Raw genomic sequence first — 16,935 nt, forward strand, 5'->3', positions numbered from 1 at the left:
TAATCTCGCTCTTTCTCGCTGTTGTGGCGAGAAAATCTTGTTTAAAGGTGGGATATGTGATACGGCGGAAAATAATGGAAATATAATGGAAATGGATGATGATGTGGTAAGAAAAATTATATTTTATTTTGTGGAAAATGACACTATTCTTTTCAAAAGAAAACGAGCTATTTTCAAGCCGCTGTTATTTCAATGTTTTGTTGGTTAAAAGTATCGTTGATCTGGGCCCGAACTCTGTAACTTAGAAAACGCTAAGCGCTTTTAGACGCTCAGCTTGCATGACGTTAATTTTCGCTTAGCGCGCACTTAACTGCCGATTTGGGTATCCTCATCTGACGTGCTTAGCGTCTTTACTGATTGCGCTAAGCGATTCGAAAACGGCTACCTTAAAGGATCGTTTTGCTTGTCGAACTGTCAGTAAAAATAGAAAATATTGTGATATCATTTCTCTTGCTCTTTATTGAAAATTACTTCTATAAATTTCTCAATAAGTAATCGATAATTTACGACTTGGCAGGTATAAATATTGTTCAAAACATCGAAAAATTTTTCATCGTTTTTCTACATTTGACTATTAGATACCTGAGAAATTGCGATGCTGCCAATATGTGCTCAACGCGTATCCAGAAAACGATTCGCACGACAACGAGAATACCAAAATCGACTGCTTGACGTTCCGCTAATAGAATACTTTCGCTTACCGCTTTGAAAGCGTAACTTTTTTATGTCAAAGTGCCAGAATTCGGGCCCTGTACCTGTGATCAGAATACATAAAATATATTCTGTTGATTCTTGTTCTCTGTATGGTCGATTCGATGTAAATAAAAACGTATTTCAAGTAATTAAAATATATTTCTTTGTTAATGACGAAAAAATACTTATTAGAATGTTATGGTGACCTAGTTATCCAGACCTGACGAGCCGAGCGCGAGACGAGAGCAAGACAAGAGCGAGACGAGAGCGAGACATTTTCTATCCATTTTTTAACGCAAGCCAAACACGTATTAAATTGTCATTGAATATAACAAACGATGGCCAAATAATAACGTATACAGTAATAATTTTTTGTACCTTTAACATGGTATTTGGTTTGTTGTATTTTATTCATCGTCGAGTTTTTTCCCTTTTGGCTGTTTTCCCCTTTATCCCTTATACGATGTTTTTTACATAATACGTTTTTTAACGTTTTTTAGAACAAAATGTTAAATAGAAAAGTTATTGAGAAGGTTAAGAAGCACATTTTAACATTACTGTAGAGTATACAGGGTACTTTAAAAAAGTGTTGCGGAGATAAAATATATTTTCTAATGGGAATACCCTATTTTTAATTTTATTATTAGACTAGTTGAAGCCTGGCGCATCCGCCACGACATGACATCAGGAAAAAAATAATTTTTGTTTTTTGTTTAATTAAATGAAAAACAAAAAATCCGGCGGCGACAGTTTTTAGAAGAGCCAATTAGCTATCTTTTATTAAAAAAGCAACTTTCTAGAGCAAGTCGTTACTTCAGTAGAGACGACACAGATAAACATTAGCATTTTATATATATAGATTATACGTATAGTCTGTCCAACGAGAAGATCCTCGACAGTGATAGATGTGTCTGTCATTTTAATTTCAAAGTAGTTTATTTTATTTTACAAAGAAATAAATTGGTACAACTGGAACGCATAGCAGGAAATATTTAAAATTTGATTGACAAGATGACAAGTGATTACTTCAAAATATTGTGAAAAAAACTGTATAAAACTGAATAAATGTAATCGAGTTATTTTATTTAATAAAAACGGTATGTGTTAATATAAAACAAACAAGAACAAGACACTACATACCAAAAAAATATAAAAAAGAACTATTATTTACTTTCAAGCTTTATGAAACTACCCGCATTTTTCAAGCTTTATGAAACTACCCAATAACTTATCTACAAATACAAATTTGTAATATTCCACAGGAATAAATAAAACAACATAGGTAAATAAAACAAACTATTTTATTAATAATAACACCTACCAAATTTTATACCTTAAAGGTTGATTAATTAACTTTAATCTTAATTTTTTTAAACCAGTACCTTTTGACATTATTTTTCTGCAGTACTAAAATCCATTATTTATCTATCGTGTGATGTCGATATTTTACAGCTACTCGTTTTTAGTATGTGTTTAGTTTGATCCTTCTACCATATACAAGATGCACTTATCTACGACGAAATGGTATACAAACTTTATCGATAGCAACTTCATTGGTGTATAAGACTTTCTGCCCTGGCAGCGAGTATTAACCATAAACTGTGCTCTGGGTCTACAGTTAATTTTCACTCGATTTTTCCTCCACTTGACTTCAAAAGACACAAAACACACGTAATAATACGAATCAAAATGCATCATATTCCAAAACGCAGGGTATTTAACAAAAGTTGACACAAAATTATAACCTAGAATTTGGCAAGACTTTGACAAGCGTCAAAAATGACAAAAATCTAAAGGCGAGTTCATACGCATCGGCGTCCGTTTGTCGTTCATCGTTCCGTCAAACCAATAAAATTGAAATACGATCTGTCATTTTTTAAATAAACCAATAAAACTGGTTAAAAACAACAAGACACGACGCATGACGGATTTATATTTAAACCCATCCATAGATAACTTAAAAATTATTAGAAACTTTTTTTAGTAAAATAAATAGATTGGTATGGGACGTCATCTGCTTTTCTTCTGTCATCGTCTGTCGAAATCTTACCTGAGAAAAAAAACAGAGTATACCTACAATTGAGTAACTTTTTTTGCATATTATGATATTACATATCTAAAATTAATAGATTTTGTAATAATTCAATTTTTTTAAAGAAATGTTAGATTTCTGTACGGTAAAAATTACCAGTGACGCAAAATTTGCAAATTCTATCAGAAAAAATCATAATGAATACGGTGTACCATTTAAAAATTTGAGATTACTTAATTTTAAATAGTCGAAATTCATAAATAGAGCTAATATCTCGCAGTCGAGCGAGCCTACCAAAAACACGTCCAGAGTTCAGACTTAGCCGCAAGCTTTCTTTGATCTCGGCCGTCGAAAAACCGACAGGGGACGGAGAGCAACGAGCCTCCGTGGGTTGTCTAGCGAGGCTCTCGCGAAACCCGTCCTCACTTAGCGAATTTGGAATGTCTCGCGCTCGTCTCGTCAGATCTGGACGCACCTTTATAAGTTTAAAGCTTACCTGTAATAACGACGGCAATGTTTCTTTTCCAAACTCCTCCATCATACCGTTGGTTGCGTGGAGTTGTTGGACGTAGGCGTTGTGACCATTGAAGTAAGCGCTTAAGCTTTCCGTAGTGGGGTTTGACAAGTACGCCAAGTAAGCACTTTTGTACTCTTGTCTAGTCTGGAAAAAAAAGAGTCAGCAGTGATATCAGTACTTCTATTACTCTAGATTTCATAAAGTTACAAACAACGTTTGAAAAAAAAATACTTCATAATAAAAAGAATGATAAGAAAAAACAAACAAAAAATAACAGCTTTAAATTAAATTTTGTGTTTCATTTGTTATTACATTCTTCTTTGGAATAAAACAAGCCTAGGAACGAATCATAAATAAGTTAATTTTTAATTTAAATTGTATTCAGAAAGCACAATCAAGCATAACGAAGCTTTTCGTACGGCATAAAAATAATAATAAATCAAAACTGTATAATGGAACAATTTTCTGTGGGAGAATGATTTTTATTTCTTCGTATTGAGTAAGGCTGCTTTGTAAATTAGTTTACTGAAATATGAAGAAAGTAAATAACGTGTATACCTTTGTATCGAGTTTATTTCTTTAAAAAGAAGAAAAAAGTGTTTTTAAAAGAGAAAAATGTTGTTTTTCTATAATTCATAAAATAAAGTAACGAAGAATATAAAAAAAAATAATAGGAAAATATTATATCAACATTCTGGAAAATAATACTTTGTTTTATAATTTATTTTTAATTTGTTTTATAAAGTTAATGAAAAAAGGCTCTTTTTCAGAATATACTGTTGCGGACCCGTGTGGACTCGACCTAACCTAACTATATGTCCCGCCCTCAGATGACCTTAACATCGCATTAAAGAATAAACACCGTTATGATTCATTCGTTCGAGAAGAATCGAGTCCCACTGGAATGGACTAGTACATACGAGAACATTCGAAAACCTTCTCTACGCACCTGACGATCTATGGACTATTCTAGAGTTCTTTACCTGTCGGTATAAAAGCCGGCGGCTGTGGCCTACAGGGGGCAGTTATAAATAAACAGTACAGTTGACGCGCTAAAGTTCAAAATGAATTCTTAGTTATAAATCGTTTGTAAATAGTTCTATAAGTCTTTTATCGTTATTGTTTTTGTTAATTAGTGTTAAATAAATAGTGTTTAAATAAATTGTGACTTTCTATCCACACGGAACCGACGAAAAACGTAACAATTGGTGTCAGGTGTGGGGTGTGTGATAGACCAGGAAAATAAAAAGACAGACAATGGCTCCGAAAAAATTGTTGAAAGACTTGAAAGTGTCGGAATTAAAATCTATACTGGAAGAGAGAGAGAGTGCGAGACAGATGGAAAGAAAAGCATTTTGCAAGCTAGATTGAGAGACGTTTTGGTGGAGGAAGGTGAGGATCCTGACACATTTTGCTTTGAGTTGGAAGGTGACCTTGACTCGTCATTAAAAAATTTGCAAGACAATTTAAACGACAATTTGAATAGTTTGAATAATAAAATTATGGAAAATTCCCAGGATTTGCAAGAAACTTTAAATGATAAAATGAATATTTTAGAAGATAAGATCGCAGAAAATTCTAAAGATATACAGGCCAGCTTCAATAATAAAATATTGAATTTAGAACAAAGTTTATACAACAAGATAACAGAAAACTCCAGGGAATTAGAAGAAAAGATAATAGATACACAAGACAAAATAGCACAGATTGAGGACGATGTTAACAGAAAAATCGAAATTTTAAAAGAAGAAATAGCGAAGTCAAATTCACCAAAATGTCAAGAAACATCGGAGACACCGAAACTAGTCGAAAATAAGTATATCTCAAAGTCAGTTATTAAGCCTCCACAGTTTGACGGAAAAACCGCTTGGGCCAATTATTTTTGCCAGTTTGAGGCCGCTGCGAGAGCGAACGGATGGACAATCGCTGAAAAGGCTACCGCTTTGACTGCGAGGAGATGCGACTGATATCCTGCAGACATTGTCACCATCGGAACAGGGAGATTATCAGCAATTGGTACGACATTTAGAAATGAGGTACGGCCAAGCTCATTTGGAACATGTCTATCATTCCCAGCTAAAAAATCGCATTCAAAAGTCAAATGAGTCTCTGCAGGAGTTTGAAGCCGACGTAGCCCGCCTCGTTCGCCTTGCGTACCCTGCTACGCCAGAGAATGTTATGCAGCGGTTGGCAGTACAGGCATTCTCCGACGGCTTACGTGACAAATTAATTTTATTAAATCAAAATAGGGTTATCAAAAAGTTCTTACAACAAAGATTATATTTAACAACAAAAAATTGAATTTGATTTAGAGGTACCTATAGAGACTTACTAAGCTTTTGTATTAGAGTTTGTTTTAAGTTGATTATTATTTTTGCCTCTTACTTTATGACACGGATTAATCCACAAAAAACACGACACCTTTTAGATGTCAACCTACAAGAATTTTAAGCTGGAAAGTTTCTGGAAACCCCAGAAAGCGTTTACATTGTTCGCGATTCTCGTCCGGCTTAAATCCACAAAAGTTTCTTTCGTGTTCCATAAGTTCTAATTAAGCTTCTCGCCACCAACTACTCACTTCCTTAGAGCAACCAAAGAGAAAACCAAAGTTGGATTAAGGATGGTCGCTCTGAGACGAACACAAAGTTAACAGGGACAATACAGTTATTTCAGTGGCGCCTCCAATATTAACTTTTCAACGAAAGAATAGAAACATTTGTGAAAAATTCAATTATGCTTTCCTTTATTTTTCCGAAGTAAGTAATTTTTCTGAATAAATATTTGGAAAATTATAAACGGGATTAACCATTTTAGAGAAAGGAAAGATTTTTATAAAGAATGCATTTATCTCAAAATGTTAGTAATTAAAAAGTTTTTCATCTCTTGTAAAAGGTAATCCGGGGACATACTCTGAAAGAGAGTTCCCAAGTAGCATTTTCACGACGTGCGACCACATGTTTACTAAACGCAACGTTGGATTAGTTACAAAAAATAGTTAGCTCCCTACCTTAGATATTAAAATAAATTTAAACGTTTCTATGACGTTGTGCCGACGTTGGACTAGTACTACAGCAAAGTAGAAGCTTCTGCGACGTCGAATAAACGTTGTCTTGTAACCATTTTTGCTTAAGTGATCTTTAGGTGATTCGGAAAACGTAGTTACAACGTTGGACAATATAGAGTTTTCCGACGTCAGTTTCAGGACCTATTCCAACGTTATGCAAACGTCGTCTGTTTTACTAATTCCAACGTTGTTTAGATTTCCTTATTCTTACGTTGGTAGGACGTCGAGTCACTACCTTTTTGCAACTGTTTTTGTTTTTATAAAAAAAAACTTAATTAAAATGGGACATAAGAAAGGTACATATAAAACTAAATTTAAATATACATCGACATATATTACCGATAGTTTATCCACTCCCTCGTTTATTTAGATTATAGAGGGCGGCACAAGCTAGACTCTAGGATGACTAAATTAGGCAATCTTGCGACTAGTATACTACCTGTTAAGGCCGAACTGCGACTTTATTAGTCCAGTATGCGACTACTCGAACTACTCCATCTTAATCTCCAAAACAACAAAGTGAAAGCCGCCATGTTGTTGAATAAGAAAATGTTTCGTTCCTAAAATATCAATTCCTGCTTTTTGAATACGTTAACTAGAAATATTTGACCCTAAAAAACACGCGGAAACAGTTTTTTCGACTGCGAATAAATTATTCTCATTTTACTAAAAAAAAATTCAAGAAAAATTTTAAAACTTTTTTAATTTTAAGGCCCATTGGTATTTCTCAAAGTAGGAACAATACATTTATCAATAAAGTTGTTTGCGTTTAACTTTTTTGCCTTGGGTAACGAGTTACAGAGTCGGTTAAAGTGTTTCAATAATTATGATCTTCAAACATCCTCCACACTTAAATACTTTTGTTTTGTTTTCCTTCACTGCCATCTGACATATGTCTCTAACTAAATCATAAAAATAATATTTTTACTATAATTATCCCAATTTAGGATAAAACGCGACTTAGACGCCATATTTTTATAGTTTTGTATTTTTGTGAATTAGGATTTTAAACAACGTTGCAGTTGGTACTGAATTAGGCTGCGTATCCAACGTCGTTTCGACCCAAAAATTATTCTCCAAACTAGTGCAGATTAGGGTTGGCACGAGGTTGTGCCGACGTCGCGCCCCGACGTTTGGTCGCGTGACACAACGTTGTCCCGACGTCCAAATGCTGCTTAGGTTAAGAAATCAGGGGGCACGCACGCGGCAGTGTCAGCTTTAAGCTTATAACCAAAGGGAAAAATGAAAAATCTCGAAATATCCTTATGGATTAAAAGTTAGCTGTCTCGCCGCTCCCGGTAACTGGCTTTCCAGTCGAGAAAAAGGTAGAAAACTAGAATTAATCGGAGCGGTCTCTTCTGATTTTATTTATATATCAATGTACCAACAATAATTCAAAGATTATTATTTTTTTCTAATTATGAATATCAAAAAATAAAAGTAACAAAAAGTATAATAATAAAAATGTCGAAAGTTAAAAGCTACCCCTATTTAGAGTGAATAACTTAACTAAAAAATATATACAAGTTGTTAATTTGTTTATTACTCGCGGCAAAAGCTTTATGGTTGAAACAATGACGCGACGGAACGAGTCGGCAGAAAACTCTGTAAGTGCATGCGTTCTCAATAAGCAGTGTTGCCATTCTGTTCCCCTATAAGTAACTGTCCAGTTAACAACCTGTATATAATAAACCTACAAATGTTACGTATATGAGATATTCTCGTCTCGTACCTTAGCTAACTTTTCTTCGGTCTTGGCAATTATAGTCTCGTAGCTCTCCCTGTGCGTGAACACTTTCCTCGACTGGATTTTCCTATAAAACGATCTGTCGAGCATCGGCCTGGATACCTGACGGACTAGAATGGATGCTATGTCACCCATTGCCTGGAATATAACAAATAAAACATCGTATAGTAGTGTACAATATGATAATATCGTAGTAGTAACAGTGCCTTCGTATTAACGTATGTCCTAAAATGTTTAGTTTCGGAAGTTTCATTTTTATTTCGATTCTTTCCGAATAATTTCGGAAGTAACATCAATATTTAGATGAAAATTGGTATTTGGGAGTTTTTTGACATGAGAAATTTGATTTTGATGTCAATATGACTCCCATTTGTAGGGGGCGCTACCTACATATGTTTTAACTGTTTTGAAGAGTAATAACTTTTCACCCGTACCTGTATAAAACTACTGGACGCAAAAATATACAATTCCGTGATTTTTTAAGTAAAAAATCTCTCCTGGTAAAAATTGCACCGAGCAACCGTTCTCAGGATATTTAGAATGGAAATAGTCAATACATTTCATTATGGACAAAAAATAAACCTGTTGAGTAGATTAGTTAGGTATTTGACTGAAATGATAAATTTGAGAACTTTTCATTTTTTTAAATTAATCATAAATTTTTCTTAGAAAAAATGACGATAAAACAGTTTCTGTTGAACTTTTGGCACAAAAATATTTTAAATTTATGATTTTAGTAATAACTATTCAGTCAACACATTTAATTTATGTCAATGATGACAGGTATTGATAATTTCGATTCCAAATAACTCGAAAACCATTACGCGTAGCGATTTTTACCAAGAGACCTATTTTACGTAAAAAACGTCATAAATGTATATTTTTTACTCAGTAGTTTTATACAGGTACGGACGAAAAGTTATTACTCTTTAAACCGGTTAAAAATATGTAGGTGACGCCCTCTCCAAGTAGGAGTCATATTGACATCAAAATCAAATTTCTCATGTCAAATAACTCCCAGAAACCTTTTTTTACTTATTTCTATCTGTGGAATATGCTGCCGAAGTTTCCGGAGTACAGTTCGAACCACCCTGTATATTTATACATATAAATTATTTACAAAAACTACATTAAATAATTGTAGTATTGTATGAATTAATTAGAAATAAGTAAAATTGGAAATGCAGTTATTTTATAATTGCTTAAAAAGCATTATGTATACCTTGCAATTTTTTTATCCCCCTGTATATCTACTAGACTATGAATATAATGTTAAACCTGAGCTCGTACTATACTTTTATCCCTGTTTTACTCTATCGGAAATCTTTCGACATATAGAGAATAAAGCTAGAGTAAAGTATGGCAAATTTAAAAGCACTTTGAGGTAAAATCTTCCCTTTACTTCGGTGTATGCGTTCCACTTGCACATGATCGACACAAAGTGTACGTTCAATGTGAATCTAGACAAAGTAAGTACGTACACGATTTTAAAACAACTCTACCGGGACTGGGTATAAAAGCTGTCAGGTGCATGCGAGACATTTTGAACTACGACATGAAAATTTCTTTGCTTTTATATATGTTACAGTAAAACTTGGAAATCACTGTTAACAATTACTACTAAAAGCTCACATTCACTGATTTGCTAAAACTACGCCAGTAAAAGTTCAACAGCTATTTGTAAAACAAACTTTTACTAGTGAATGCTAGCATTCCCTGGACAAAAGCAGTGAGTTTGAATGATTCAGTTAGCGCGATTGCCACATGTTGTAAAATATAAGGATAAATAAGGATAAGTTGAATAATAGGTTTTGTTAATGGACCACCCTGTATAACATGCTATTTCAACATATCGTAGTAAAATCAAACTTTCGTGATTGTTTTAGAGAGTTTAATCGAAAACTCAATTATTTCCCTAATTACCTCCCAAACAGAACTCCCCGTTTATCTAAAATATTAAATTATAGCGGTATATAGATACGTATCTTCCCTCGTTAGATAGATAGCGTATACGCGACCGCTGTTGTTGATGCCACAGAATATCTATTACCTGCGAATCGATCTCCACCTCCTGCAGCAGGGCCTCCCAGGTATGAAATAATGAGCTGGGGCATGCGGGTCTGAAAATGAGAAAAATAAGGTTAGATAAGAAATATTTTAGGGGTGCTGCTGGTGCTGATAAGAAAGAGAATGTAACATTTGAACGAGATGACAGATTTATTTTTGAATTCATTTTTAGTTATTTTTTATACAAGAAGATAAAATGGTATTTTATCGTCGACCGAAAATATTAATTCACGAGCGATGATATCGCGAGTATGTAATTTGACAAATAAATAAACCTTTAGTTTTTTTAGTTGTCAGTTTTGAGTCAATATTTTTTAATTCTCTTTCGTGTCTATTGCTGATTGAATTGAAGCCAGAAATGGCTCAAAACGAAATAAGTAAGTTACCAACAGATATTCAGGCTGAGGCGACAAACGCCATATCCAAACTACTTCCATTTAAATCGCGAATAACTTATGAAAAGGAATACAAACATTTTCAAAAATGGAAGCAATTAACAAACGTGCGAGAAGAAATAAAGTTTTTAACCTATCCTCTCTGTTAAAGTATCATTTAATCTACCCTTTCGGTTAAAGTACTATTTTATCTACTATTTTTGATAGATATAAGGCAATTTTAACAGTCAAAAATAGCTATTTATGTAACTAGTACCTAAAATGATGTTTTTTAGGACGAATCATTACTGTTTGCGGACGAGGCGTTAGCCGAGTCCGAAATAGTAGATGAGTCCTAAAAAACATAATTTAGGTACGTGTTACATACACTATTTTTTGTCATACGCTTTTTATAGTTTTTTAGAACGCATATTTGCAAATTTTCCATATTTGAAATTATAATGTTTGAAAAAAGTTGGCTTATAAATTCATATCTTAGTAACGAGTTTGTTTATTTCATCGCATTTTGACATGTCATTCGAAATTTGTCACAAAATCACACAAATTCATCAACAATTTTAAAATGTTCCAAAATCCCGAACATATTGCTAATAAGGCCAAAGAAATCGTGTTGGATTTACTTCCTGTGAAGTCTCGTGCCATTTACCAGAAAGAATATGATGTTTTTAATGAATGGAAAGACAAAAATGGCGTATTCGTTGTAAATGAAGATGTATTGCTAAATTATTTCCACGAAAAGTAAGTACCTAGGTACCTATTTAAAAAGAGGCTTTTAAATTAAAATATTCTTAAATTACAGTCACAAACATTCAAACCATCGTCAATTTGGTCGAAATATTCCATGCTGAGAGCAGTGTTAAGTGTTAAAGAAGATATTTATATTGACAAATTTCCAAAACTTATTGCTTTTTGAAGAGGAATTCGGTTGGTTACGAGCCTAAAAGTCTAAGGTTTTGTCCATAAAAGAGATCGGTGATTTTTGGCCACGGCTAGTGATGAAACTTATTTACTTACTAAGGTAAGTTTGCGATAATGATTTTAAAATATATAGATGGTTTCTTATTCCATTGTATTTGATTTTTAGGTAGCTCTTGTCATTGGCCTTTGTGGAGCATGTAGAAGAGAAGAATTGTACTCTCTACGAGTGCAAGACATCATAGAAAAAGACAACAGCTGCCTTTTAGTTACCCTTGCGGATACAAAAACTAATATCAAAAGAGTGTTTCCGGTGGTGAACGAAGGGAACGTTGTCAATCCAGTTGAGTTGTATAGAAAATATGCTTGTCTTAGGCCAAAAAATGTACCACATGATTATGTCTTCATCTCTTATCGTAAAGGAAAATGCACCGTGCAACGAGTCGGCATTCATTCATTTGGGAAGATGCCATCGATTGTAGCAGCATTTTTAAAGTTGTCGAACCCAAACGAATATACAGGTCATTGTTTCCGACGTAGTTCTGCTACTCTTGCTGCAGATGCAGATGTGGATTTTACATCGCTGAAACGCCTAGGAGGTTGGAGGTAAAAATTTTAATATTTTCCGATCTTGTTCTAAACAACAATAATTATTTAGGTCGTCCACAGTGGCCGAAGGTTACATAGAAGAATCTATTGAGAAAAAGAAGAAAGTTTGCAAACTGCTAATGGGGGAAAAGAAAATCGCGACCACTTCCACGGATGTATTACCAAGTACATCATCGTTCGCATTTACTCCACCTCATCAGAAAGTAAATTTACCTGCCAATGGAGGAGTCGTTTCGATTGCAGATGCAAGTTTTCAAAATGCACAAAATTGTTCATTTCATTTTTATTTTTCCAAATAACTTAGCTTTTGATATTGTTAGTATTTAATAATTTAAAAATCAAATACAATGGAATAAGAAACCATCTATATATTTTAAAAATCATTATCGCAAACTTACCTTAGTAAGTAAATAAGTTTCATCACTAGCCGTGGCCAAAAAATCACCGATCTCTTTTATGGACAAAACCTTAGACTTTTTAGGCTCGTAACCAACCGAATTCCTCTTCAAAAAAGCAATAAGTTTTGGAAATTTGTCAATATAATATCTTCTTTAACACTTAACACTGCTCTCAGCATGGAATATTTCGACCAAATTGACGATGGTTTGAATGTTTGTGACTGTAATTTAAGAATATTTTAATTTAAAAGCCTCTTTTAAATAGGTACCTAGGTACTTACTTTAAACAAATAACTTAGCTTTTGATATTGTTAGTATTTAATAATTTAATTATAAATATATGTATAATTTTATGTGATTTTGTGACAAATTTCGAATGACAAAATAAAACAACCAAATAACGAATTTAGACATTTTAGTCCATAAAGGTTGCCATGACGACCTTTACGGCCTAGGCCGAAAAAGAAACATTTTACGGACTGAAATGAGTCCGTAAAATAGCTGTTTTTGGGAGCGTATGACAAAAAGTAAATTTTGAGTCTACATTTGTCGAAGCAAAGTTAATAAGTTCTTTAACATGATAAATTTTCTACTTTAATTATTTTTTCAACATTAAAAATAGAAACTTCTATTTTCAGGGTCATTTTTGACAATATTTATAGACATATTAATTAAATGGATTATCTTATGTTCAAAATTTATAAACGTTAAAAGCTAGACCGAAACTCTTAATTTTCTAGACAGTGTATAAATATATAATGCCTTCACCTCAGGCCAGAATCTATTTTTAAAAAATGCACTTTTATTAGAAAGTTTTTCTGGACCACGTTCAAGAAATGTCAAGGTAACCGCTAAGTATCTTTCAATAATTTTTATTTAGGTACATCTTTCTAACGGTAGAAAATTCCATTATTTTTTAGAATAAGTTTAGTAGATTCTAAAGTTAGAAGCCTAGATTTTATACCGTAACATTTATACAGGGTGAGTCTTGAATAAGTGCGAATATTTTTAGTGGTGGTATATTTCGACCCCAGAAACACAATGAGGAAGATGCATATATTTTATTTTTCGCCAGAAACTGTTCAATTTATTAGAATAAATATGTGTAAATGCAAAAAAAACTTTTTTCTTGAAAGCAGTACCACAATTTTATAAAACGGGCCATTAAAATACTATGGACAACGCAAACGACGCCTCGCGAATTGGAACGATATTCTATTGGTCTGACGTCACCCGCCGTTCTCGTCGATGCGCGATGGCCAGCAGCAGCCAGACTTGTTCCGTTTATGTACGTATTTAGGTGGCGTACTAAGACATTTTGTTGCTTTTAGCGTTGATTGAAAGAGTTTTTTATGCTTTTTTTGTGCAGTTATTATTTGTATGTGTTGTGTGTTCTGAGAATTTTTTAAGTAATGGCAGTAAACGCACAATCAGATAACTTGCCACAAGTCGATCCTTATATGTTGGCTGCTTTTATAAATACAAATTCCCAATCTATTGGTGCTGAATTACGAGGAAAAAAACAGAGAGGTATGTAACATTTATTCTTTGTAGTACTGAGGCATATTTAAGTATAAGTAGGTACCTATACTGTTACGAACTTTTATATAGTTATAAATATTAATGTTATAAACTTATTTTTCAGATTAGGTAGGGAGACATATGGAGGTAATGCTGTAGGTTATGTAGAAGTGAAAAGAGACAAAAATATTTGTTTAGTACGTGGAAAAGTAACTCCAGAGCATAGCGTGAAAAAGAAAGTTTTTTTTTATATATTGACACCCCCTTACCTTTGTTATTTTTAAAGATTGTTTTTTTTTTTTAAATTATAGGAAATAAATTGTTTATCAGTAATGAAAATATTATACAAGGTGTCCCATAAGTAAACGCCAAAATTAAGTTACTTTTTTAAGTGAAACACCCTATGTATTTTTGGATTCTTCGGAAGTTTCTAGACATTCTAGATATATTTCATGTATAATATCCTATACCTATCTTCAAATGTTTACGAAATATTGACAGTTGAAAAGCAAAAAATACCTACAATTTTCTGGACCACCTTTTTTGAGACCCTGCGTATCTAGAATTAATTTTAAAAGAGAGTATATGAAAAACCATGCAACTTTTTTATTTAATGTTTTCTTCTAAAACTTGCAGTTAAGGCTATATGTGGGTGTCAAAATATAATGAATAACCCTGTGCATTCAAATTTCATATACCTATGTAAGAGAATATACATAAATATATGAACTTACATCAAAATGATCTTTACAACAATAAATCGTAAAAATAGAGGATAATTTAACGTTTTTCTTTTCATCTCTTCTCATGGCCTTGGACCATTTTTTTCTGTTTTCGCTCATCCATTACTATTTATAAATATCACTAATTACTAATTATGTATTAATTACCCCAAATAACTAAAATTTTGACTCGGATTCAACAGCGTTTAAAAGCAAACTGTGTAAAATAAACACGCGTCTGGCTCCACTCAACCAGAAGAACGGCGGGTAACGTCACAGCGGCAAGGCGCGGTAGAGAGCGTTTGCCCGGCCATTTAAATTAACAATATTTAATTATTTTATATTAGAGGCATTTCTTAACGATAGGATGGTAATTTCCTGTTTTTGATAGTTCCTATCTAGGATAAATTGCTGCGATAGCGTAAATTTCTGCCCGAAGGATACTGGATTAGGTGCACATATGGGATAATACAGGTAATTCTGTTCCAACTGTAATTTTTCAAGATTTATTATAACCAAATTATTAATATTGATTTCAGCCTGATTATTATTTTATTCTACGTGATGTTTGTAAATATTACTTGTTGAGTTTGCGAGGTAGTTTTAATATATTTTACAATTATCTCATTCTTCAGATCAATAATGCAGAAATCATACAAATTAAAATTTATTTCAATCTTTTTATATTTAATAATTAACATAACATTTGTTTTTGAATAAATAAAATGCTTATTTTTTTTTCAGTGTAAGAAATATATCTCTATAGTTGAAGTAACAGGTAAAATAAAGCTAAAAGGGGTAATATTCTATTTAACCTTATTTTACCTGTAAAATATCGTTTTAGTCGACAAAATAAATACCGATTTATTGTGTCGATCCGTCCCCTAAATTTATGGCGTGCAGTATATTTGTATCAAATTGGTGATTTTACGAGAGGGCGATATAGTAACGTGGAATTTATTACCCAACCTCAAAATCGTTAAGGTTTTTGGTAGATTTGGCTCTGCTATATCGTATTTGTATTGAGTAGATTCAGAACAGATTCACTTATTGTCTAAAATTAAGTTATTTATTAATTTTCGAAAAAAAATGAAAAAATTATAAATTACTTTCTATATACTGGGTGGTCCGAACTTTATTCCTGAAACTTTGGTAGCATATTCTGCAGATAAAAATAATTAAAAAAGTTCGTATAAATGTATGCTCTTAAATGCTTAGTTTCGGAGATACAGGGTGTAGAAGTTTCATTTTTATAATTCTATTTTTTCCAAATAATTCTTGAAGTAACGTCAATATTTGGACGAAAATTGGTGTCTGGGAGTTTTTTGACACGAGAAATTTGATTTTGATGTCAATATGACTCCTACTTGTAGAGAGCGCCACCTACATATTTGTTAACTGGTTTGAAGACTAATAACTTTTCGTCCGTACCTGTATAAAACTACTGAGTAAAAAATATACATTTACGACGATCTTTACGTAAAAAAAGTATCTTGGTAAAAATCGCTACGAGTAATGGTTCTCGAGATATTTGGAATCAAAATTATCAATACCTGTCATCATTGACATAAATTAAACATGTTGATTAAATAGTTCAGACTGGAATTATAAATTTGAAATGTTTTTGTGTCAAAAGTTCAACAGAAACTGTTTTATCATCATTTTTTCGCAGAAAAATTTATCATTAATTTAAAAAAAAATAAAAATTTCCAAAATTCATTATTTCAGTCAAATAATTATCTACTCAACGTGTTTATTTTTGTCAATAATGACATGTGTGGACTATTTTTATTCTAAATATCTTGAGAACGGTTGCTCGTATCGATTTTTACTAAGACACATTACGAAAATGTATATTTTTTTACTCACTAGTTTTATACAGGTACGGATGTAAAGTTATAACTCTTCAAACTAGTTAAAAAACATGTAGGTGGCGCCCCCTACAAATAGGACATCAAAATCACATTTCTCATGTCAAAAAACTGCCAGAAACCAATTTTCACCCAAATATTGACGTTACTTCAGAAATTATTTGGAAAAAATCGAAATAAAAATGAAACTTCTACACCCTGTATCTCCAGGACTAAGCATTTTAGAACATACGTTTATACAAACTTTTTTAATTATTTTTATCAGCAGAATATGCTGCCAAAGTTTCCGGAATACAGTTTGGATCACCCTGTATATTAACAAACTTTGTAATTAGTAAGAGCCAACTAGAAGGTGAAGAACGAGAATTGGCTTTAATGAAAAAA

The 16,935-nt window shown here is 32.7% G+C and overlaps 1 protein-coding gene across 7 annotated transcripts in view; it reads right to left on the reverse strand.

Annotated features, from left to right (window-relative positions):
• The window catches only part of LOC115890735, a 354,534-nt gene that overhangs the window by 154,915 nt on the left and 182,684 nt on the right, over positions 1-16,935 (reverse strand). For all 7 annotated transcript variants that reach the window (XM_030911047.1, XM_030911049.1, XM_030911051.1 and 4 more), the window contains exons 4-6: positions 10,104-10,173; positions 8,039-8,191; positions 3,222-3,386 (exon numbers count right to left, since the gene is read on the reverse strand). In XM_030911047.1, the coding sequence (XP_030766907.1) occupies positions 3,222-3,386; positions 8,039-8,191; positions 10,104-10,173 (388 nt within the window). The remainder of the gene's footprint in view (positions 1-3,221; positions 3,387-8,038; positions 8,192-10,103; positions 10,174-16,935) is intronic.

This window comes from Sitophilus oryzae, unplaced genomic scaffold, assembly GCF_002938485.1.
Source record: "Sitophilus oryzae breed Bouriz unplaced genomic scaffold, Soryzae_2.0 scaffold_910_pilon_pilon, whole genome shotgun sequence".
In the NCBI taxonomy this organism is placed as follows: Eukaryota; Metazoa; Arthropoda; class Insecta; order Coleoptera; family Curculionidae; genus Sitophilus; species Sitophilus oryzae.